We start from the raw sequence: 26,573 nt of genomic DNA, 5'->3' as shown, positions 1-26,573 counted from the left end.
TAAACACTCCATAGGCTAGATATCACGATAGAACATTCAAAAAATGCAAGAGAAAAGCAGGGGAAAATACTCTGCTTATATTTCATTTATAGAATATAAATATATAGAATCATCTGCTACTTACAGCATGTTATCTGGAGGTACTGATAACTGGTAAAAGTGGTAAACCCCTGAAAAAAAGAAGGAATGTAGATTAAAGACAAATAAAGAGAAGAAGGAGATGAGTGGGGCATCTTATCAAGTGATGTACTTAATTATGCAGGCCTTGCTTCTACTGAGCAGCAACAATAATTTCTGAGGGAGCGGGGAAGATTTTGTCTCCTTCCCCCACCACTGGTTGATCTCAATTCCTGCAGGGATGCGGTGAGCAATGCCCCCTACAACTGTCCAGATCTTAATGGTCATAGGAATCAGGGTTTTTTCTTGTTTTTTTGGATGTGGTTTTGTGTGTGTGGTTGGTTGGTTGGTTGGTTGGTTTGCAAAGCTTCAGTTCAGGCTGGTTTGCTATCCTCAGTTTACCACTAAATACCAGATCTCAGTATTTTTATCATTTGCCAACTTTTTATCAACTTAACTATTTTCTCCAACTTTTGCCCGTTTCTATGTGAGTGACTTGTGGGTTACATTAGCCAATAATAGCTTTTTTAGTCTCTGAGATAGGGTTTTAGCCCCTTTGAGAGCCCCAAGAGTACTGGTAAACATTCTTACACCAGATTCTGGGCAAAACTGCAGGACTTAACACTGTGTTTGTTCAGTTCTCTTAAAGCCTTTTGAGAAAATCAGGATCTGAATCTATTCTTGGTGCCCTTCAGTGACATTTCAAAAGGATTTTCAGCTCCTGCTAAACAACTCTTGTCATCAGCAACTTTAACTGAGATCTAGTTTAAAGAAACATTTCAGTGGGTACTATTCTTTCCCAATGGGGCCTTATTTTAGAGGGCCTACCTTTAGGAGACTTAAGGTAGCATGTTTTGGGGATGCTTGCAGTACTGCTATCTACACTGAACTTTTCCTCTGGTTAAATGGAAGGCTTCTGTTTCTGGGGCTGTCAGACTCGTATTTTTGTTAATGCTAATCCTGCACACAAAAGTTAAGCAACCACCCAGAACTAGTAAAAAGTAAAAGCCACAAAGATAAATTGGGTGGATGCGTGTGTGTGTGTGTGTCAGCATTCTTGAACCTTTTATCATACACCAACACACTTTCAAATACTTAACAGATCAGTAGAGGGTGTTCTTGTTTAGACCTTCTAAAGCATCCCTATTTGCATTCTTATTGCTAATTTTAATAACAGTTGCAGACACTCTGTTTTAGAATAAGAAGTCCTGGTTGTGGTTGACCCAGGATGATGATGGAGACTTTTTAAGTTGGGGACTGTGGGGAGACATCACTGGCAAAACTGGGTGTTGATGTGGGGAAGACTTATTTAGCAGGTGGGTAAAATGCTAAATCAGCCAAACCTGCAGACGTAGCAGGTAAACAAAACGGCCCAGCCTGACCCGCCAGGGGCTTTCTCTGAACAAGCGGCGACTCTAGTTTGAGAACCACTGTCCTGGAGGATCAAAAACCTACTAGAGAAACGTATCAATGCTTATCAAGTAGCTTTCAAATGTCAGTCCCAATGGCCCCCTCATCTGTTATAAAGGTGACCTGTTTGTTTCAGCTTGTTGTTTTAGCAAGAACATCTTTATCTAGATGATACATTGACATCTGTAGAATAGTCAGCAATCCATTCTGTTACTGCTTAGTGCAAGACTTAGTGAGACCCTGTGTGATAATGCTAAGCTGGGAATCTAGAGTAAAAGGGAGAACTGCAAGATTTCATCTTTGACTTCTAGCCTGAATCAGGATCAGTGCTACAAGGTAGGACACACAGGCAAAGGCCAAAGTGCCTAATTTTTAGGGGAGGCTGTTGGGACTGCTCTGCCCAGGTAGCACCACTGGGTAGCAGCAGCCTTGGGCACTAAAGTACTATCACCAGTCCTGGCCTGAATAATTAATTCCCTGTACATTCATGACAGCAGAGTCCTACCTCTTCTGTGCTGTGAGGGACACTGCACTATATAGTGTGAAACAATAGAAATATTTACTCTAAATACAGCAAAGCCGGTTTCTATTCAAGAAAGTCAATGTAATCCACAATTGGCTGGCCAAGCTCAGCTTTTGAATGTGCTCACAAGAAGCTAATTGTGAGCCCCATGCATACATCAAGGGCTAAATTTGGTCCAAAGTAGCTCCCATTACTAGCTCTGTTACTACGATTTCTCTGGAGATCATGACTGAAACTTGTCCTTAAACTGTAGTCAGCTTTTGTGGAAAGGAGCAGCATCAGAGTACTCCCTCTTATTTATTTCTCTCTGCTTGTTATGTTCACCGATTTTGCCATGGATTTTTTTCCCTTAAGCAGAATTCTGTAAAAGTAGTGTTATTGCTTGTTTAATGATTCTGGATTGAACTATAATCATACAGGAAGTCAGCTTTTGAGCCATTACTCCAAGAGTGCTAATGTAATTACATTTTTGTCTTGGTGTCTAAGCCTAATGGCTTGTTTTATTACTAATACACTAATAGTATTTCAGTATACAGTGAAAGTGCTACATTTACTTGTGTTAATGGAATGCCATTCTGAAGCTGTAGTTCACTTCCAGTAATATTGCTGAGTAGGGAAGAATGAAGTTGGACTTCAAACTCTTGTAAGCATTTGACTTAAGCACATGGGCAGCCTCTTCATTTTTATCTCCTTGACTCCCTTGACTTGACAATCCATTTTCTGCTTGCCATTTGTGTCCTCTGCTGCTTATTTAGAAACCTGTATCTATGCTGTTTAGCAATGCATATGAAATTAGGGAAAATACGTGAAAATTCCAATGCATGTGTGACTGACACACACTGAGTTACAGGGAATCTGTGTCCGCTCTCTCTGAATTTAAATTAGCTTTAAAACTCAAATGGTATTATTGGGACTCGTTTTACTGCTACCTTTGGTTGAAGTATAGAATGATGCTTGTAGGAAATTGGTGATGTCATAGACTTCTCACTTGGTATGAGCCAAATCCTGCCACCCTGACTCATTCAAATAGTTGCATTGGCTTTAATGGGATTACTCAACACTGATTCCACTGAGAATTCCAGGAACAAGATATGCCCTTTTAAGGCCCTCATCCAGTAGCAGTACCTCCTTTGGACTTGTCTTGTGTTGGAAGGGCACAACAACCCAGACTTATGCAGCACAGGGCAGAATGCTGGAAGTGTAACACTCACAGAAGAGTAAATGCCCCACTTGGCTCATGGATGCTCATAAGGAACTGTCTGTCTATACTCTCTCTCAGCTAGAAGAGTGCATGCAAGCAAAGCTCAGAATAGTTAAGTTGTAGAAGAGGCAGACTTTGTGAAAGTGATGGATTTTCACAGAAATTCCCAACTGGGTAAGTAGGAGGGAAAAGCCAAGAGTCAAGAAATTGAGAAGACACCCCGTCTGTGTTCATGATGAATGGCTCACCCAGTTCTGTCTGTTTTGCTCTGTACATGGAGGGGAGACATTTCACCATTAGGAAGCAGTGGCCATTCAAAACGAGCAGCATAGTTGTTTTAGGAAAGCAAAGAGAGACAAATTTATTCATTTCAAACTTAGTTAAAATTGTAATACAGATCATGTAGTTGTATTTAACCCAGATAGCAGGACTGATGTCCCTAAACTTGTGAAAAATACCTTAGAGCCATTTAATTACTCACAAGTGGTCAAGGATCACATTTTCATAATGGATCCAAGCATTTGTTGCACCAATGTACCATTTTGTTTATTAATCAATAACTTTGCATCCACCAAACTTACAATTATTTTAAACCTGTCATAGCTCTTTACCCAGTAAATTCATCTTGTCAGGTTTATATTCAAGCTAGCAGAACCTCTGAAAAAACAAGAATCATTTTGTAGGTTTCTATTAAAACAATTGGTTAGGTGAAGCAGGACTAAACTGAAACCTACTTCTGTGTTTAGTTAACACGCCATAACTGGACATCAGTAGGAATGAGATTTGGTTTATTTATTCATTTCAGAACTTAATTTAAATGCCCCTGGCATTTAAATCATTCATTTATAATCTACAACTGTTCTGTTCTAATTGCAGTTTCAGTCTATTGGCTGCTCTTAAAAGGCTAGAAGCCAATGAAATATTTAATTTGAAAACAGGAATTAACTTTTCTCAGTAAACTCCAAGGTCCTAAGTCTCCTCTCTCTCCCTCCATAACCTATGGACTTTGATTCTAAAACAAAATGCTGCAATTTATCACAAAATACCGAATACTAAAATTATTAGAACTGCCATTCTGTTTCTTGAGAGATAGATGAGAACTATCCTTTTTGTCAGCCTGATGACTGATCCAACTGTGCGTATTTTGGTACGAAGGGTATTGAGATTTATCTATCTATTTATAGAAAGAGATAGCTGTAGATATAGATATATATAAAGGAATGAAGTGAGTTCCATTATCCATAAAGTTAAATATGCAATTAACTTGGAGAAGCAGAGCTGCAGTATCTCTCTGAGTTGTAGGTAGTAGTGAGAACCCCCGTCATATGGTGACCCCTTCTTGGGGTGCCTTCTTGTGTCAGGCTGGGGCATGACTGGGGCACCTCCCTCAGTTTCTCCTTTCTTCTGGAGTAGGCAGTAACGCCACATAAGGTTTCAGAGGATAAATAGCCATTTGTGGGGTTAATTTATTACAAAAAAATCCCAGAACCATAATTCAAATCTCCACAGCATCATCTAAACAATACATTCAGTTTTTCAAGTTCCAGCAATTCATCAGCACCCGAAGCACAGCTCAGGAGTCTCTCGCCATGCTGCAGCTCTCCATTACAGCTCTGCAGTCTCCAATACAGCTCCAGTATTTCTCACCAAGCTCCAGCTCCCAGTTACTGCTCTGGCGTTTCTCATGCCTCACCCCAACCCCTCTAGCTGAGATGTTTCTTTGCCCTTTTTCTTTCCTGTATCATTCCAGATCTTACCCAGAGATGTCAATGAGTTCCCCGCCATCATTCCCCGGCCTTCAGCTCTCCAGCTCAGAGAGCCAGTAGGCATCTCCTTCTGCTGCAGTCAGCCTTCAGCCACCACCCCACACCCCTGCCCCAGCCTTTTTTGGCCCTGGCCTCTCTGGCCTTGGGAAGTTTATAGGTGACCCTCCCCCCAGCTACCTTCCTGCTTTCTGCTTTCACCAGCCTGGTCTGGCTCCACTGCTCACTAAGGAGTTCTCACTTCTCCTCCCTCAGAGTCATCCCTTCCCTGAAGCTCTCAGTCCAGCTCTACTCTTCTTCTGAGCTTTCTCCCTCTCTGGACTTTGGGTTCTGAACTCTCTTACCCTTGGGCTGCTTCCCATTTAGAACTCCGAGGGTAGCTCTGCCCTCCTCATTACACCAAACTAGAGAACACCTGGACTGGAACAGGAAAGCTGGGCCCGACAGTACTTTGGGGGTGAGCTAACCTGTTAGAGCTCTGTATGCCATGGTCATGTGTTTTGGTAACTCTCACCTGGTATGTAGCTTACCAAACTATTAACTACCACAAGCAGTAGAGCTCTTAAGATGTTAAGAGTAACAAGAAGGGTTTCTACAGCTAAGTTAGCAACAAGAAGAAAGTCAAGGAAAGTGTGGGCCCCTTACTGAATCGGGGAGGCAACCTAGTGACATAGGATGTGGAAAAAGCTAATGTAGTCAATGCTTTTTTTGCCTCTGTCTTCACAAACAAGGTCAGCTCCCAGACTACTGCACTGGGCAGCACAGCATGGGGAGGAGGTGACCAGCCCTCTGTGGAGAAAGAAGTGGTTCAGGACTATTTAGAAAAGCTGGACGAGCACAAGTCTTTGGGGCTGGATGCACTGCATCCAAGAGTGCTAAAGGAGTTGGCGGATGTGATTGCAAAGCCAAATTTGAAAACTCATGGTGATTGGGGGAGGTCCCAGATGACTGGAAAAAGGCTAATGTAGTGCCCATCTTTAAAAAAGGGAAGAAGGAGGATCTGGGGAATGACAAGCCAGTCAGTCTCACTTCAGTCCCTGGAAAAATCATGGAGCAGGTCCTCAAGGAATCAGTTTTGAAGCACTTAGAGGAGAGGAAAGTGATCAGGAACAGTCAGCATGGATTCACCAAGGGCAAGTCATGCCTGACTAACCTAATTACCTTCTATGACGAGATAACTGGCTCTGTGGATGAGGGAGAAAGCAGTGGATGTGTTATTCCTTGACTTTAGCAAAGCTTTTGATATGGTCTCCCACATTATTCTTCCCAGCAAGTTAAAGAAGTATGGACTGGATGAATGGACCATAAGGTGGATAGAAAGCTGGCTAGGTTGTCGGGCTCAAAGGGTAATGATCAATGGCTCCATGTCTAGTTGGCAACCGGTATCAAGCGGAGTGCCCCAAGGGTCAGTCCTTGGGCCGGTTTTGTTCAATATCTTCATTAATGATCTGGAGGATGGTGTGGATTGCACCCTCAGCAAGTTTGCAGATGACACTAAACTGGGAGGAGTGGTAGATACGCTGGAGGGTAGGGATAGGATACAGAGGGACCTAGACAAATTAGAGGATTGGGCCAAAAGAAATCTGATGAGGTTCAACAAGGACAAGTGCAGAGTCCTGCACTAAGGGTGGAAGAATCCCATGCACCGCTACAGACTAGGGACCGAGAGGCTAGGCAGCAGTTCTGCAGAAAAGGACCTAGGGGTTACACTGGACGAGAAGCTGGATATGAGTCAACAGTGTGCCCTTGTTGCCAAGAAGGCTAGCCAGAAAACTCTGCTTTGTGCTTCTCAGAAAAGTTCCTCACTCCCTGTGGAAACTTGCTTTGTGGTCCCAATCCATACCCATTGAAGTCAATGGAAGGACTCCCCTTTGTTTTCAGTAGATGTGGAATGAGGACATTTGAATGGAGTGGATCTGAAAGGCTTCATAGAGAACTGAGAGAAAAAGATCCCTTGTTGTTAGTTCTCTGAATCTTTACTTCCACAGCTCACTGGCCAGCAGGAATAGTGATCGGAAGTAGCTGCAAGCTTCCCACGCAGAAAAAACTTATCCCAGAAATCTTCATGATAGTAAGCTGTAATGGGAAAATTAATTAGCACTTTTATTATTGTTGCTGCTTACTTTCCAAGCAGGGAAGGCTTGTGCTTCTGGCTTAACTCTAGCCCCTCATCCTTCCCTAAATGACCCCCTGTTATGTAGATCACCTTGTATGATGTCCTGTTGTGGAATACTGTGTCATACAAAATGATGCATTGAGCTCTGCTGAAGCTTTTTAGGAGATATTGAAGTCAGCTAACTTGTATGTAGTCAATTAAATGCACTATGAGATACAGACACTTGAACACCAACTGGCAATACAAGTACAGATTTTCTGACACCACACTCAAATGTAAAGGACGTATACTTCTCCTCACATAAACCACAGTGATATATTACAAGGCATATCAGTGCAAACAGCATTCCCCCCAACCCTCATTACAAGTCCATTCAGAAAGCATACCAGACTTGAATGTTGAAATGTTTGCAGAAAATTTGACCTAACTACCAACTTGTTTTTTCCTCATATGGAGCAAACATTTCTCTGAAGTTCTTTTTCTTAATGTGTGCACTTCTGCCTGTCTCTGAAGACTATCAATTACTGCCTCCTATTTTCATGGTCTTGGGTCTGTTTTGGAACATCACAATCAGTGTGGATAGAAAACGAGAAAGGAGAAAAATAGAGTGTGATAGAGTGAATTTTCAGTGTTGAGACATTTTGTTCTGATGGAAAAATAGCTAAGACCTTTGACCCACTATAAAACAAGTAAAAGGAGCTCAGGAAACCTTTAATATGCAAAAGAGATACAGAAATTTACAGGGACACTCAGATATTTTTAGGACACACTTTTAGAGCCTGATGCTTTGCTGGTGTAACTTGGCATAGCTCCATTTACTTTAAAGGAGTTACATTGATTCACAATAGAAGAGGATCAGCCCCATATTTTTAAACCAGAAGAAGGGCCAAAGAGGGGTGAACTCTTGTCCTGTCTGGTCTTAAATTTAGATTGTAAACTCTTTGGGACAGGAACCGTCTCTAACTATATGTTTAGATATAATAGTACAATGAGGCCCCAATGTGTTTGAGGTGTTCAGATGTTACTGCGATATAAATAGTTTATTATACACAAAAACTATGTTAAAAGAATATTATTAAGGTTGCAAAGTCAAGCACTCAGAATTTAGGATATGCCAGAATTAAGGTTGCCTGTGCAACCTTAATTCAGCCCTCTTTTGCATGTGCCTATGGCACAGTCTTTAATTACAGGATCACATGCTACTTTTTCCACAGGACCCCTTTTTTCTTTATTGCACAGAATGCACCTGCTCAGGGGATGAATCAGGACTGTGTAGGAGACTTTGTAAGACCTCTGCCTGTCTCATTTGTTGCATAAGTTTATAGGTAGTGAATGAGGCAGGGAATTGTAGAAAGGGAAAAAGGATGATATCCCAGTTAAAGAACTGGAATATTTCCATGGATAATGGACTCTATCATAGCTTATATCACAGAATTTCTGTGTGATGTTAGTCAAATCACTTAAACTTTTCATGGGTGGACACTTACTGTATGTTCCTCATTTTCTCGGTACTTGAGTTGGGACCCTTTGTCTGACTTGCAGAAGTGTTGATTACTCACAGCAGCATCTGAAATCAATGGTGTCTTTGCTTTGAACATAAAAAGGCAATATAATTTCTAAAAAAATCAGTCCAAGGCAGACACCTGTCATATAAAACTTTATCCCAAATGATTAATGTTTGACAAAGTTATGAGCAACTGAAAACAGGGTTTTATAAAGTTCAAAGTCCGAAGTTCAGGCAACCTTAATAATAAGCAGTGCTATCTGCTCCACCAATAATGATAATATTCAAAAGTGAAAATTAAATTACAATTATGTAATTCTTTCATCTTAAATAGTCTGATGTGCAAGTAATAGGAAAGGCTAGTTAAAAATTGTCACTGTTCCTTCAAAAAACGAAATGTGAGAAAATGTGAAATACATACTGTCTCAGAGGATGTCTCTAAAATAAACCCTACTTTAATTCTGTTGGAATTGAAACCGCTATAAAAGTTGGATGAACACTTTTTTGACTCACTTTTAAGACTTCCATACCTCAAAGTGTAAGTCATTGTTGATATTCTCTCTCCTTCCCTATTTTCTGACACTTCCTATCCTCATAATATTGACATATCAAAAGAGGGATGACCATCAGATGCAATCTATTTGAGCTAATGGAAATGCAAGCACACAGATACCAATTCTCAGTGGAAGCTCTGACATTTCTCAGACAGAAGGCATGAGTTTGCAGTAATTCTCTGTTCCTTTTGGATGTGTAAGGCCAATCACTAGCAGTTTTCATTTTGCAGCTATTGGGAACTGGATCTACATTTCAAAGTTATGACATGTTTCTGATGTGGGATGATATGGTGCAAGTTACTTACCCCTATGCTATTTTTTTTATTCATCATTGAAATTAGGTGATGTTTGTGAGTAGTATGAAGAGGCTTAGGTATTTGCCTCCATCTCAAATTTGGATAGTGGAGATGTTTGGAGCTGTCTTTCAGCGACTTGTGAACCCATCCAAATCTCACAAAACTTTCCAATATAATATTTATTTGCAATTAGCAGAGCTCTTAACCAGCAGTGTCTGGAAATTATTCTTTCTCAGATGCAAGAGAGCCTCCTGATCCCACTGGTCATTGAAATAATGTTTTGTTGTGTTAAGTGCTATGTTTTGCAAGATAACTTTTCCAGTTATCTTTAGGTGTTTACACTGCATTCAAATTCTTTTCCCTACAGTGGGCATGTGGGTGTCTGTATATAAACGCATACATATAGGACTGCTGAAAGTTGTAGGGTGTGACACAGTGTTTGTTAAGAACATAAGAATGGCCATACTGGGTCAGACCAGAGGTCCATCTATCCCAGTATCCTGTCTTTTGACAGTGGCCAATGCCAGGTGCCCCAGAGGGAATGAACAGAACAGGTAATCATCAAGCGATCCATCCCATCACCCATTCCCAGCTTCTGGCAAACAGAGGCTAGGGACACCATCCGTGTCCATCCGGGCTAATAGCCATTGCTGGACCTATCCTCCATGAACTTACCTAGTTCTTTTTTGAACCCTGTTATAGTCTTGGCCTTCACAACATCCTCTGGCAAAGAGATCCACAGACTGACTGTGCATTGTGTGAAAAATACTTCCCTTTCTTTGTTTTAAACCTGCTGCCTATTAATTTCATTTGGTGACCCCTAGTTCTTGTGTTATGAGAAGAAGTAAATAACACTTCCTTATTTGCTTTCTCCACACCATTCATGATTTTATAGACCTCTATCATATCCCCCCTCAGTCGTCTCTTTTCCAAGCTGCAAAGTCCCAGTCTTATTAATCTCTACTCATATGGCAGCTGTTCCATACCACTAATAATTTTTATTGCTCTTTTCTGAACCTTTTACAATTCCAGTATATCTTTTTTGAGATGGGGCAACCATATCTGTACACAGTCAAAGGCTTTCTGAAAATCTAAGTACACTATATCCACTGTACACGCCTTGTCTACATGCTTGTTAACACCCTCAAAGAATTCTAGTAGATTGTTGAAGCATGATTTCCCTTTACAAATACCATGTTGACTCTTCCCAAACAAATTATGTCCATCTATGTGTCAGACAATTTTGTTCTTCACTGCAGTTTCAACCAGTTTTCCCAATACTGAAGTCAGGTTTACCAGCCTGTAATTGCCGGGAACACCTCTGGAGCCCTTTTTAAAAATTGGCGTCACATTAGGTATCCTCCAGTTAGGAGGTTTTGCATATTTAGGGTCTTGCTGTAATCTGGATGGCATGAAGAGGTATGTCAAAAGAAGCAGGTTATAATAATGTCTGATATTTGATGAGAACAGAATTTTTCAGACCACCTTGACCATATTGCCAGCTACAGTTCCAATCTCTGGCTTAATATCATACATGTTTCTAATTAAACACAAACCTAAAGAATATAGAGTTTCATTTATGACTTTCCACATGTTGTCTGTAATTTGTCATTTGAACACTAAGGAGTTTATTTAGTGTTTTATAACCAGAGGAATGGAATTTGTCTACTGAGCATGTTCTTCTGCTTTTCATCACTTTGTTAATATTTTGTCACTGCCTCTTTGTATCTTATCTAGGATTGGCCAGAAAATAAGAATTAGAAACTGAGCTTTTGACATATGGGTTCATTCCACATGAGAACCAATAGTTAGACCTTTCACATTTTTTCTTGAAAAAACGAGAGAGAGAGAGAGAGAGTGAGACCTGCCCCTGAAAATAGCCAATAGCCCAGTAGTTAGGAATGCGAGAGACCAGGTTCAAGTCCCTATTCTTCCTGATTCAAAGCAGGGACTTGAACCCAGGTCTCCTACATCCCATGAAAGTGCTCTAAGCACTGGGATAGTGGCAATTCTGGGGTGGGCCTCGCCCCACTCTCCCGCTCCTCCGTCTCCTCCTCTGCCCCCCCCCCCAAGCCCCAGTTTGGATCTGAGAAACTTTCCTGATGAAATATTTATCAAAACAAATATATTTCCATGAAAAGTTTCAGTTTCGATGGATTGGCATTTACTGATGGAAAAAGGTTCCATCAAAAATTGCCAATCAGCCCTAATCACAGCCTGGAGGAAGAAGCTGTTTTAATGAAGCCTATGACATTGTAGCAGTTATTAGTAAGCTCTGTGCGTTTGGTTATAATGCCAAAAAATGTCTTCCATCTCTATGTAATTTTTGGAAGTTTGACCAAGACCTTTCGATCATTTGTAAAATTTGATAGGCATAAAAACTGTTTTCCACCACGCAGATTTTCTCTTTGTGTGTATATATATATACACACACACCCACCAAGTTATGGACTTGGTACTAAAATATTTTGTGTGTGTGTGTGAATTGTAACATTTAGGTTAAAATTGGAGAAAGTGATAAACTTTTGGAAACTTTAATGAAAGTAAAATTAAACTTGCACTTAATGATTTGTTCAAAATGTATACATCTAGATGTCTCATCCGTAAAGCCTGACTCATATGAGTAGTTTCCTTAGCTCCAGCGGGACTACTGGATTGAGTAAAGGTTTGCAGGACAGAGCTCTTAATTTTTATGAGTAATTTTTTCTCTCCATCGATTGCATTACTTCTCATTGTGAAAATTAGTGTACTATCCCCATCCTTTGTAGTTTAATCAGTAATAAAATGGTTCCATCTCATAGCTAGTATGTGCAATCTCAAGAGTGTGCAAATTTCATAGAAACTGGAGAAGCAAAGACCTACTGGGTCAGCTAGCCTTTTCTAAGCCAATGCAGGATTGTTCCTTCATATGCTGTATATTTTAAGCTCATTGTCCTGTCTTTACATAAATGACCCCAGAGATTGAGCTCCCATCATGTTCCTAACAAAATTATTCAGTACTCCAATAGACCTCATTATTTGGAAGTATTTCTGGATCTTCAGCCTTCTTTTTCCAAATTTAGATTCAAATAATAAATGGAAATATGTGGCCAATGTAAAAAAGGTCAGGGAGAACAATAAATTAATAAAATGGAGATGGTGTAATAGTAAAAATGGAAAATATTCTGTGCATTTTCTCTGAAGTTGACGCAATAATACATAAATTTTATCCAAAGGGATTACCATTTATTATGTAAACGGGAATTGAAAATTCACTGACTGCTGTATTTTTCATTGTTAAAATAATAAGTGATCAGTTTGCAAATCTAATCTTGATATTTTTGGTACTGTCTTTTCCTTCTCAGGTTCCCACTCTGAACCTCCATCCTGCAATGCTAATTCCATCACTTGCCCATCCGCTTGCACATGCAGCAACAACATTGTGGACTGTCGAGGCAAGGGCTTAACAGAAATTCCATCTAACCTACCAGAGGGCATTGTGGAAATGTAAGTGCCAGTGTCAACTTACTATTCTCATTCCAAATGTCATTCCAAATCTAGTGCACTTCACTTGTGGAAGGGAGCTGCAAGTTTTAACCATTTAAGATGATAACCATGGCCATTTGCCAGTCGCATTGCCATTATCCCACACATTATTCTATTTTAGGGCTTAATCCAGGTCTTAAATGCAAAATGAGATATTGTGCAACACACCCCTGCCCATCTGAGAACAGGATTAAATACTCATCAAATTCATTTCAATTTGTATTTTTAACTCCCCCCCCCCCCAAATGGGGTATGGTCACTTTTATCTAGAGGCCAGGAAATGAAAACAGAGCAGCTCCTCTTTTACATTTTCCCTAACAGAGTTATTTTCACATGTCAACTTACCTTGGTGATTTCTCCCAAAATGATGGAAGTAGCTCATGTTAGACAGGCAAAGTGAACCTGGGGTGGGGGGCGGGGGTCTTTTCTTTGCTAAAGTCTGACATTAGAACAGATTGTTCAGTTATTTGTTCTATATTTCATTTATCCCAAAACTTTTACACTTATCTCAACACTTTCTTGTATCATCATATCATATACTGGTTTTCAGATGTACTTGTTTTTACTAGTTTTATCTGTTATAGCATTTCACAATCTACCACAGTCCTGATTAGTGTGAAATAAAACAGAATTGCTTTTGGTTGTTCCATAGGGAATGGTGAGCAATTATTTTCCTTCAGAGGTTGTTGTAGTGAAGATAGTATCCCTCTTGCAACCAGCTTTAAGAGCCTTAACTTTATGGATTCAATCATATCCATACAGTTACTGTAACAATTCAGCTTTTCATCTCTGCAGAAATATTGCTAGACTGCAAGACTCTCTGGGACAAAGCTTAGCTGCTTCTCTCATTTCTATGCTGGCCCATTGCAATTTAATATCTGACTCCCAGCAATTTGAGGGTTACAGTTTATCCAAAATGCTCTAACTATAGGTTTTGCTGGTGCTCTAATCTATATGTGCACTCCTCTGTCACTACATTGGTTATTCTTATAATTTAGGATTCAGCTCAAAATCTGTGTGGTTACTATCTCAGCACATTATAAAGTAGTTCATTATGCGTAATTTAATCAGTTTCCATGTTCTGTGTGGACTTTGCAACTCTCATATTGAAAAAGATATTTTAAACATACAAGTTCATTGAACAAATTTGTTTTAGATGTAAACAATGCTGTAAAGTTATACTGCCCAGGATAACCTGGGCATGTAAATATATTCACTGGAAATGGAAAAATAGTAACATGCTTGATCACAATTCAAAAAGTTGCTTCCCTTAAAAGTTCAGACATGTACAGACTTCTGTTGGGATTACAGCATCTTGTACTACATGCCAACTAGGAATCCAAAAAAATTAGAAATGTTCTACCCCTGAAAATTACAGTATAAATTATATCTGAAGTACTAAAAATTAGTCTTGAATTTGCATTCCAAACAATATATACCCTATAGGGATATGGATGTACATATGTAATGTTTTATAACATGATAGATTTAAGAACTGTAGGCATGAACATTTTAAATAATGATATGAAAGATTTGCTGAGGTAATAAGGATGCAGCTATGAGCATCTGTTTGGGAAGTTATATCAGAGTATACGGTTCTAGAGAGTGTGGAAACTACTAATTTCAGAGTGTTGGTATGCAGAAATAATAGAGGAAGATGTTTTATGTAAAGGTTTATATTGAAGCTGACAGGTAGAGGGCACAGTTGAGTAGTTATATGGGACCTGCTGCTGGAAGTTAGTGATCTGTAGGCGGAAGATATGTTCGTGATTTCCATTAATCTGAAAGCAACAGAGGGAACAAATGATATTAAGAAACATTTGAAAAGAAGGTATCAGTTGGAAGGATCACAGTATCTGAAACACCCTGAAGAATGTGTAAGTAGAAAACAATGAGAAGGGAAATAATAAGAATGGCCATTCTGGGTCAGACCAATGGTTCATCTAGCCCCGTATCCTGTCTCTGACAGTGGCCAGTGCCATGTGCCCCCAGAGGGGAGAACAGAACAGGGTAGTTATTGAGTGATCCATCCCATAGCTATCCCTTTCCTAATGGTTCCTAACATTCTATTAGCTTTTATGATTGCCGCTGCACATTGAGCAGATGTTTTCAGAGAGCTGTAACATGAGGTCACCAAGATCTCTTTCTTGAGTGGTAACAGCAAATTTAGACCCCATCATTTTGTATGGATAATTGGGACTGTGTTTATGGATAAATGTGCATTACTTTGCACCTATCAACACTGAATTGTGTCAGGCATTTTGTTGCTCAGTCACCCGATTTTGTGAGATCCATTTATATGTAATTGTTTGTAGTCAGCTTTAAACTTAATTGCCTTGAGTAACTTTTGTATCATCTGAAAATTTTGCTGCTTTACCCTTCACTCCCTTTACCACATGATTTATGAATATGTTGAACAGTACTGGTTCCAGTACAGATCCTTGGGGCACCCCACTATTTACTTCTCTCCATTGTAAAAACTAATCATTTATTCCTACCTTTCTTTCAATCAGTTACTGAGTCATGAGAGAACCTTCCCTCTTATCCCATGATTGTTTACTTTGCTTAAGTGAAGAGGGAGACTTTCTATTCACACTTTTAAAATGTTAGCTCCTTTAGACTTTTTTAAAATTTGTAACTTTTTGATGTGCTTAGGGAATGATCAATTGTCAAGAGAGTGGGGAGGTTAAAGGGGCATACCTTCGTTGTTTATATTTTATTTGAAGATAGTCAAGTGGGAGTTCCTACACCAGTACTTGTTCTGTCTCTCTTGTGATGTAGTATTCTATGCTGGCACAGATGAACGATGATTCTTTGTGGGGAGGCAATGGGTCTGGTGAACTGGGTGGATTAGGGAGCTAAGATAACAGGTCTGGAGGTACTTATTATGATAGTGCTCTAGAGAATAGTTGTAATTCCCATGGGTAGCAGAAGAATCCCCCAGAGAACTTCATATTATATTACTAGTTCTTTTGAGAATGTTCTGCACCAACCCATCATAATGTCTAACATGTATCACTGACATCTTGTTGGATGAAGCTGAAGGCCCAGTTTTGGCATGGTTGATTCTGGTCAAGATCTCCGTAGTCTACTAACATCAAATGTAAAGAGGTAGAGGGAATAATTTGTGATAGGTTCATCTTGCTTGATATGTATGTATGTGGACAACCTCAAAGAGGAGGGTTTTTTTAAGTCTCTGACCATTTCCTTTGCCCCAAGGAAAGGACCATAGTTTATATTTCTATTTTTTTCCCTCTTAACAATAAACCAGTTTAGATGGAGGGTTCCACAGTTGAAATATTCCAGGTGATGTCTGTGCTCCTATTGGAGGCCTCGTGGCTTATTTTCTTTGTGGATGTCAGCATGAAACATCCGCTTTAATGAGCAGAAATATCTTCCTGGAAATGGACTTCTGGAGTTTTATCCAGAACACTGAAGACGAGACCATCACTGGGTCTGGTTGTGATAGTTCCTATATTTGAGTTACCCCAAGTAAGTGGTCTGATAGGAAGGGCTATTTCATACCTCCATCAGCATCAAACCTTGGAGATTCATTAATTGTTTAGATTTCTGTGGTTTCTGTAATGCTGCGAGCATATGTCAGATATACTCTTGCAACTGGGGTGTTGATCACCTTCCCATCAAGGCTCCATTTTCAGTAGTAAAAGCTACTGTCAACTTCCAGACCTGTATATTTTTTATTTCTTGTACCTGGAAGTTCCCATGGGTTGACTGATCTCCTGGGGATGAAGCAGCTAGAGTCATGGATTGGAGAGGAGCTTAATATGAAGTTGCCTGGAGTCTGATCTTATTCTTTGGCCATACATAGGTGTCTCAAATTGGGCAGCCTAAGTTTTTAGATACTTTTAACCCCATTCACTCTGTGCCTCGGTTTCCCATCTGTAAAATCTCACATCTCACAAGGGTGTTGTAAAAATATATTTGTGTTTGTGAAGCACTCAAAGACTATAGTGATGAGTGCCATAGAAAGTTCCATAAGGAAATTAAAAATTCTGTTTTAAGAGCAGGGCTTGAATAGTGTGCTGTAAATAAGGAATGGAGCCATACACTGTACAAGGGGAAAACAAAATATTGAATAACTGTACATGAAGTGAGCACCATCCATCCTGTGCAATGAATGACACACAGGTCCTCTGAAAAAAATAGTATGTGATTTATGTAATTAAAGAACCATCATACTCCAGGTTTCAGAGTAACAGCCGTGTTAGTCTGTATTCGCAAAAAGAAAAGTAGTACTTGTGGCACCTTAGAGACTAACCAATTTATTTGAGCATGAGCTTTTGTGAGCTACAGCTCACTTCATCGGATGCATGCAGTGGAAAGTATAGAAGATCTTTTTATACACACAAAGCATGAAAAAATGGGTGTTTACCACTACAAAAGGTTTTCTCTCCCCCCACCCCACTCTCCTGCTGGTAATAGCTTATCTAAAGTGATCACTCTCCTTACAATGTGTATGATAATCAAGTTGGGCCATTTCCAGCACAAATCCAGGTTTTGTTCTCCCCCCTGCCCCCCCAACAGGCACAGGCAACCTTAATTCTGACATTTCCTAACTTTCGAAGGTTTGATTTTGCAACCTTCATAGTGTCCTCTTAATGTGCTTTTTGGGTATAAATGAAAAATAGAATTGAGTATTAAAAACATGTATAAAGGGGAACAATTTTGGTGGAAGAATGTTAGGTCTCTTCCATCCTTCACATGTGATTCTATTGCAGATTACGAACCCCAGGATGATACCCAAATTTGTAACACCACCATGAGTCTCACTTCAGCAACCCAATGTACATACTCAGTATATTAACACCTTATTAAGCTGTACACTTGTAGTATATTTATCCTTATGTCTCATATTGAAGGTTTTAAACCCATGCCTGCATTGAACTTAATTCACCAATATGTCACTCCAATTTTACATTAGAATAACTCCACTGAAATGAATGGAGGCACAATTGCATAAAATCGGAGTAATGCAGAGTTTAATCGAACTCGATGTACCTGAATCAGAAATGGCTGAACATTGAAGTTTGGGGCTTTGATTTAGATGCTGAGCTGAACCTTTTATATTGAGAACCCAGTTGGAAAAGCATCAGGGGTTTCTAGTTTCAATCAGCTCAGTAATACAGTCAGAGCAACTGTTTTCACTAAGATTATGCTTTTGCACTTCCAGCACTAGCCAGTACAAGTAACTAGTCAGGTGTGCAAAATATTTGAGTTGAACCAAACTTTTTCAAACCTCAAAACAGAGTCTGGGATTGTTTCAAGTCCGATGTCTTTTAGTATCTGGTTTACCAAGACTTAATATTGATTTGTTTTATTGCTAACCAACATTGTTGGTTATGTAGAATATATACTTCATTTTGGTAAATAATGGCGTCTCATAGCTTGAGACAAATAAGAGATATTCACTTAACATTATGGAAATATCTGTTCCTGCACTTCTAGATATTCATTATCTCCTCTGACTACCTAGGGAAAAGCAAACAAAGCTGCTTTCCCTGAGAAAACAGCTTTAACTTTAACTTTCTGTTCATTCTGCCTTTAGCAAATGTGCTTCTTTGCCAAACCATTACAGTTTAGGGAATTGATTTTGTGAGAGGGAGTAGGAGGGCATCCCAGTGGGGACGGCTGCACAGTCGGTAGGACAGGCAACTCAATGTCAAGGGTTCTTGGTTCTATTTCTGGGGCTCTTGCTGCTTCATTGATACCCTTTGGGGAAGTTCTTGTTGATCAGTTTACCCAGAGAATGTACTTCATAGGGGTGTTGAGACTTAAATAATTAATTCTAGGTGAAGCTTTTGTGATTGTAAGAATGAAGGTGTTCTAGAAGTGCAAAATATCCTTTCCATTGTCTTTTTTAAAACTGAAATTTCTATGATGTCATTTTACAAATTTGATTTTGCATATATTAAATTACACCAACAGAAACCTTTAAAATAGGAAGTGTGTGAAGCATATCTTATAGAATAAATCCATTATTTTCAGTCATTTACTGAATGACTGTACATAAGAACTTGGTCTGCACTGAAATTTGGCTTTAAACATCTCAACCTGGAGGCGAGTCTTTAGATTTTTTTTTTTTTCAAAATGAATTTCCTTTTAAATAAAAGCAACACCCATCAGATTTGGGGGCAGAGGAAAGATAGTTCAGCAATTCAAATTGTCCTTTCTCCTGAAGTTGTTAATAGATTTTTCCCATCAGTTTTCCAATATATAATGTGTCTTAGACAAGTACAGTATTTCTGAACATACCTAATGACTGTTCCAATGGAGGCTCCCCAGGGTAGGAAAGCAGAGTTTCTCTACTCTATTTAAGTCATATAATACGATCTTCACTCACTGCTGTAAAGTGGCTCTGGACATCTTTACGTGTCAGTTTTGCCTACTGCTTTCAGATGTCACCGTAAACTGTCCCTGACTGCTTATGCTCACCATCAAGAAACAATTTTCTACTCTTTAGGCTTAAAACATGTACACGGAGAACTTTCCACTGAGAACAAGGACATGAAAATTGCAGCTATTTTAGATGAACTGAATAATCAATGTAGAAGATGTAAATCAGTGATAAATGGTGGGAATAAAAACACTTTCATGTGCAGAGATGAGTTGAGGAGGACATGTAGTTTTGTTTTGTCTGGGTATTATCATGTACAGTTTGAATAGAACTGTTCAGGTTCTATTTAAATTGCTAGTAGGTAAATTCTGCTTTGTGTAGTATTTGCTAAACTCTCAAAGGGAAGAGAGTGAGGTAGATCAGTAATAAAATATTTACAGATTTGTTGAATGAGATGTTTGACATAGATGTTTCGGTATTAAAATAGGTACAAATAAGCAATCACTGCACAAGATTTCAGCTGTGTATCTTAGATATTTACTTATTTTCTGATTTGTCAAATGTGACTATTGTCACCTCCAATGACAAGAAGGTGCATTATATTTTTACTAAGTCTGATAATTGTACACATTTTTATGGTTGCTTCATCATTTTTTTTAGATTGTTCTGGCCGATTATAATTTTGACATTTGTAATAGGTAGCCGCATGCAGATGAATTTCACCAGGGCAAGCTGTGTAGGAGTTTGTAATCTTGGGAGTATTTTCTGAAGCTTCCTTTCAGCTCACCAGACACATAAATCTGGCTCTGTTAATAAAAAGGAATTTGTATGAACAATAAGGACAATAACACATACCAAGTAATCAAATTGACTAACTTTAGATCAATCAATGCAGACTAGGACATTCAGAACAAAAATCCTCCGAGATCTTGTTTTATCTAATACGAATGTCACTCAAAGGGAGTTTCTAACCTGGTATTTTACAAAGCACAGTCTTTTTTGTACTTGTAATTGTACCTTGTATTGAAAGCCACAGTATACAGTGTTGGCTGAAATATTGCAGGAAGGAGATTGTATTGTATCATGTGTGTATGCATCTTGAAAGTTCATTATGAAAGTGCAGAAGACATCAGGGAAAATAAATATGGAATACAAAAGCATGAATTTTATATAAAATGTGCTAATCCGTTTTATTATTGCAGGCAGGTGCTATGATGTTTGATTTCTATGTTTGTTTTGCTGCTGCTTTTATTAAATGAACCTGTGGGTTTTGATGGATGTTTTCACTGAAAGGATATACAACATGTAGAATCTAGTTAACAGAGCCCTAAAACATCTGTTTTGTTGACAAAATACTAAAAGTGACAGCACTTTATCGCACAGGGAAAGTATTTGCACCTTTCCCACCTGTCCTTGTTTTTCACCTTTTCTTCTGATCCCTTTTCCTTGTCAATGTTGTAGGTATGTAGTACAAATAGATTTTAAAAAAACTGTGGGATTGTGCACAAATTATATAATCGATTATATGCTGACTGTTTTTCCTTTCAAACAGTTTACTATTAGGTAACGCTTCCAGCAAATCTACAATAATTATTTGTATTAAAACTTCAAGAAAGTAATAACACGAAATGTCAATATTGTAAATTAACACACAGCCTCAAAACTCGGCATTGGTTATTCTGGAACCAAACAGTCTTGGTGTGCTGATGTTCAGGACCTACACTGGAGGTTTTCTGCCAGACATATAGAGGAATTGTAAGCCCTGGAGACTGAGGATAGGATGTCAGCCTGCTAAGGATTAATGAGTATAATGAGATAACCATGTGGCTCGTTAAGGATTTAGATGTTGTTCTTGTGACAAAGCAGAACAAAAAAGCAGAGATAAGTCCAAATGCGACATATACATTAGTTGATACTGATTAGTTGGAAACAACTTCTTGTTTACGTGTATGAAATTTAACTAAAATCAAATTGTCAAGGTGCAGTGGTGTTTTCCAATACATAAAATCAGAATCCTCAAATACTGCCGAGCTGGAGAGGGCTTAGAGGTTGAACAAGCCTCTTGGTAACAGACTCAGCCCTTGGGTCCTGTAAGCTTTGCATTGTTTATGTATAATAAAAATTAAGACCCGAATCCTGCACTGAGAACCACACATGCAGAGCCCCACTAAAGTTAGTGGGGTGACATGTGATATGGGAGTCTGCCTGCAGAGTTCTTACTGCTGAAGTGGTCCCAAGTTTCTTGCCCCTCTTCTTGCCAAGGCATCTTGGCATGTGTACCAATGCACACCCAATGAATGGAATGTGTAGCTCTAGGCCCCATTTCAGCAGCAGGGGATTGGGAAGAGCCAAATATCCCCCTCAAGCAAAGTGACTCTTTCCTTCCCAGATCCACACACAGGGGCCCCCATGCACACAGTGCTCTCACTCCCCTGTGGAAGCATGGGCAAGGCAGCCCCATGCAGAGTAGGGTGATTCTGGACAGAAAATGGGTTATATTTAATGGTGGAAGCAGCAAAACATTGTTTCACATTCAACCCAGAAAAACTGTGTTTGGCCTTGTTTAACTCTTGCTGTTGCTATGACCATGTCAGTTAACATAAGGGGAACAGTCACCTGTTGAGCTCCCCATTAGTGCCTGAAGCTACTTATGGGGGAGAAACTGCATAGACATAGACCCTCTCACCACCTCTTACAACATCACTCCAGCAAAGCATTCCGAAGAGAGTATTTGAAGCCAGGTTTCTTCTGTCCTGACTGGGAGTCCAGTAGGCCCTGGAACCTGCCCCACTCGTGCCTGTTTTCCTTCTCAGCCCCAGCCCACAAACTGACACCTTCTAGGAGGGAGTTGGGAGGCCTCTTCTTCCCACCTCTACCAGCCAGAAGAGAAACTCCTGCGACCACCACTACTGCTGCTGCTTTGAGGAACAACCTCCAGGGAGGGAAGCCACCTATTGAAGCCTCAGTGAGGTCATGAGAGGCAGAAGCATGGTGTGTTGAGACTCCTGTGGGTGTCTGGAGGCGGAAGGGTTAATGGATTGGGGAGGCAGGAGAGCATGACACTGATGGATTTATTGAGAAGCAAAGCAAAGAGCAGAGTATTTTATCCAGGGTCTGCCACATGCATCAGTTTGGGACCCTCTTGTTCAGATGTATCAGCATGTCACAGTCATCCGGCTGCTTCTGAAGAAAGACACATCCACATGTTCTAGATAAACTAGGTTCAAAAACAGAAAGCTACTGCAGAGCACAGCAGCAGAAAAGAAATATTAGGACCATCTTCCTGTCTGTTTGGAGAGTACCTAACACAAGGAAGTGCTTGATTCAGACTGAGGCCTCTCCTCTCTAGCATATGGAAAATACTCTGTTGTATCTTATGGATTCATACAATGGTTGCTAAATTCAGCATTTACAAGTTAGTAGTGAAAGTGCTGTTGATAAGTATCAACTTGGACTCAATGAACTGCAGATACCATGGTGCCAATTGTTGAGTTTTTAATAGAGACCGCTATACCAGAGGCCAGAACAAGCCCTTAAAGTGCAACTACATTGTTTCTACTCTAAAAGATGTCAGCTGTCACACTAGAGAGCTCTTTGCTGAGCATTGCTATCCAAATAGGTTAGTGTACACAGATTTATTTTAAGAGACCATTTCAGGCTTGACAATTCCAACGGCAATTTTGGCTGCTGAAATCTGCCCTTAGTTAGATAGATGATATAGTTAAAAATTCAGTCAAGAATTCCATCACTAGATTTTTAAAGATGCAGTATGGATCGGAAGAATCTACAGCCCATAGTTGTATGAACAATTCTTCATTATCACTTGAAGGAAGATTTGAACTGATAGGTGGAAACTCATAGTCCTGCTCCATGGCTCTGGGTTAAGCCTGAAAATCCGCAGCCATGTTGAAATGGAGTAGTGCAAACAGAGAAGAGCAAGTGCCTTGAGAAACCAAAGGAAAAACTAATGAGGAAGAAGTGGTCATACTTGGATAAGTGGATGAAAATCCATGTAGGTAAACAATCTTTTGTTTTCTAATGAACATACCTGAGACCTAACTCATGTTTCCTAAAAACTACTGTAATGTTTCAGACCTTATGTAAAAGTTGAGCAACATGACTTGTTGGTGAACTAATCTGCAGTGTCCGTGTGTTTAGAAACTGCTTAGATATTTATCAGTCTAATCATTTCTGATCCAAAGTCACATGTTGATCTCTGGTATGCATTAGATCCAAGTTCTGTGAGGCTAATTTTTGAAGCTGACAGATTTTCAATACCACTCAAAGATGATGTAGGTTAGGGCATGGGAGATAGTCAGCTAGTTCTTTAAAAAAACAATACTTAACAAAACACTAGGGACGTGGAGGGAAGTTGCTATCTGCCCTCTTGTTTTAGGATGCGAGGGCAGGTTGCTGACCACAGCTCCTCCACCCCATAAGAAACCATGAAGTGGGAAGGTAAAGTTTGAGTCCTGTTGGGAAGAAATAAATTCCCTTGGTTGCAGTGGAAAAATAATGGTTTCATTATGATTCATTATGATTATGATAATAAATTCATTATGATTATGATAATAAATAGTATTGATTTTAGTTGGAAGGCACTCAGATACTATGGTGATGGTGGCAGTATAAATCCCTAAGACAGTGAGAGAACATTCAGTGTTGTATAATGGTAGTAGCAGAAGCTCCAATTAGGAAGGGAATGAAATCTTTAAAACAACAGGAGAGTGCAAAGAGATATATTTAGAATATTTGGTGTTCCTGTATCCCAAAACACACACAGCCATTAAAGCATTTCTGCTGGCTTTTGGATGAGGAAGGGAGAGAAGAGGGGCAAAGGCCACCACTCAGCAGGGCCAACCCACAAAGCTTCTGAAGCAACAAGACTGTGCATTTTGACCTCAGACTTCGTTTACATGCTGTCCAAATCACTTATTGGTATTGTTTTGTTGTGCACTGCAGTAATTCAGTACAAATAGAATTTTACTTTGTTCCTTTAATGACATAGTAAGAAGCTGTTACTGATAGGGTAGATGCAAAGCAGTATTTTTTCATAACCACAGTGCATTTTACAGAGTGCTTACCTTTTGGTACATACTTTGATACAGCGACCTAGGGATAAGTTAGTGTAATTATAGTGGAACTAATGTTGCAGAGTGTGACAGGCCATTCAAGGCAGGAAAGGGTTCAGCAGACCTAGGTCCTGTTTCAACACCTCTGTAATCAAACAGAAGAGTAAATCTGATGCCTGACCAGTTCCTGTTACGGGCCAAACAAATTCAGCAGACTTCCTTCATCAAAGTCCCAAGCATAAGGTGTGGCAACTTTTAAAATGCATCTCACCTTACTCAAGTATCAGGAGGAATCACACTTCTCATTGGGTTTCTGATGCTGCCTAGAGATCCCCCACCTTCCTCCCTGACACTGCTATTCCCAGTCCACAACTCTTCACAGCACATCCCACTGGGAGGAATTAAGTAATTTCCCACTACTGACCTTGACTTGCTACCCTGCAAATCCTTGCACTCAGGATAGGCTATCCTTCCTCCAGCCAAGGACAGAGGACTAACACCTTCCCGACGACCTTTGAATAGGCTCTATGTATCCTGTCAGACAAATGAGAACTAGCAAGGTACTTTTGCCCCTCTTTTTCTACCAGATATTTTTTTCAGCTCTTGGCCACTCAAATGGTGCAAGCCTGTAAGAACCTTAGCCATTGAAGCAGAGCAACATGACCCATTGAGTACTTTGGCTGTTGTACGTTACTTTATGCTCTCCCAGCAGGGACGTTCATGGCTGCCTCTTGCGGAAGGGACGTTTTCTGACACATCTCAAGCACAGCACAACAACACTGTTAATAGACCGTGGCTGTCTCATTTGTAGACTCTATTCATTTGACAGCTAAGAATTATCAGTACTGATGTTTCGCTCCCTCTCTCTCTTTTTTCCCAAGCTAGTGATTTGTCTGTGTTATGGGTAGACTTGACAAACCATTACACATTAGCGGCTGAGATGTTGTTTGAAATGGGAAAATTGCTAGCAAACTGCTCCATTAGCAAGCCAAGTAACAAATTCTTTTTCCCCCCCATGAAAATGAGATAGCTGAGGCCTAAATTAATATGGCTGTCTCCCCCACTCTGTAATGGGCATTACTCTTCAAGACAAATGGCTTTGTCACTCCAAAGAATGTGATCTGGCTCTAAGAAAGCTGCGTTAGGTGGTTGTTTTTTATCTTTTTGTGTTTTCCTGCGTGTGTTTGAGTAGTGTAAGCACCAGATGAGATTTGAAAAGATTTGCACCCTAGTGAACCTTGAGATGGATTAGGATGGGATTTTGAGTGCTTATTCTTTGTCAGAGGATTATTTGTCACCTTTAAGTGCATCCTTTCCCCCTTGCTTTTTCTAACTGTTTTGTTTACTATCTGCTCTTAGTGCCACAAAGTCATTTAAAAATCAAAAAGATCTTCTCCCATGTCACACTATTAGAAAAAAAAATGTATTTGAATCCATCAGGCGTTCTGCGTTTTCCAGGCTCTGATACTTTATTAGAGGGGAATAAAGGAAATTGCTTTTGTCCTTTGACATCCACTGTCACTGAAGCTTTAAAAGTAAAACTTCCAAAGGCAGACGCAACACTGTTTCATGTCAGAAGGGGGAAGTGCAGCATCTAGAATACATGTGGGCAGTATGAATGGTGTTCTCAGGCAGCAGCTGACATGGCAGAATGAAGAGGATAACTGAATGGATGAGCAAAAGCCCATGAGAAGGTTGAACAGTACCTTTCATATAGAGTCAGTTTATTCCATCAGTATTTACAGTGTGTTCTCATGGATTCCACTTGTTTGGTGCTGTGTCTGTTAAATACAGCTGGTTGCAAAATGTTAGTGAAAATGAAATTTGGATGAAGAATGGAAATAAATTTTCCTGAAATTTTTTCTTTATTTTCCAACTATTTACTTTTACATTTTGACTTCAAATCCAAACTACAGAAATCTAGAACAGGGGGGAAAGGGTTCAAATAGCCAATACAGATTATTATTTTGTGCTTGCATCTTTCATCAGAAGATCTCAGAATGCCTCTCAAAAATTGTTTCCTAACATTCCTTCACCAACCACTGAAATCTGTCTCCTCTGCGGCAGAAAAAAAGTTGCTCTTTAACAACATACAGCAACACCATCCAACACACTAGGACATGGGCTAAAGAATGCT

The 26,573-nt window shown here is 39.7% G+C and overlaps 1 protein-coding gene across 1 annotated transcript in view; it reads left to right on the top strand.

The window, feature by feature from the left end:
• SLIT3 (slit guidance ligand 3) overlaps window positions 1-26,573 on the top strand; it is a 790,143-nt gene that overhangs the window by 520,682 nt on the left and 242,888 nt on the right. The window contains exon 9 of the mRNA XM_074960679.1: window positions 12,829-12,970. Coding sequence (XP_074816780.1) covers window positions 12,829-12,970 — 142 coding nt within the window. The remainder of the gene's footprint in view (window positions 1-12,828; window positions 12,971-26,573) is intronic.

Source organism: Natator depressus, chromosome 8, assembly GCF_965152275.1.
Source record: "Natator depressus isolate rNatDep1 chromosome 8, rNatDep2.hap1, whole genome shotgun sequence".
NCBI lineage: Eukaryota > Metazoa > Chordata > Testudines > Cheloniidae > Natator > Natator depressus.
The sequence above is the reverse complement of the archived record's forward strand: the minus strand, read 5'-3'. Positions and strand labels throughout refer to the sequence as shown.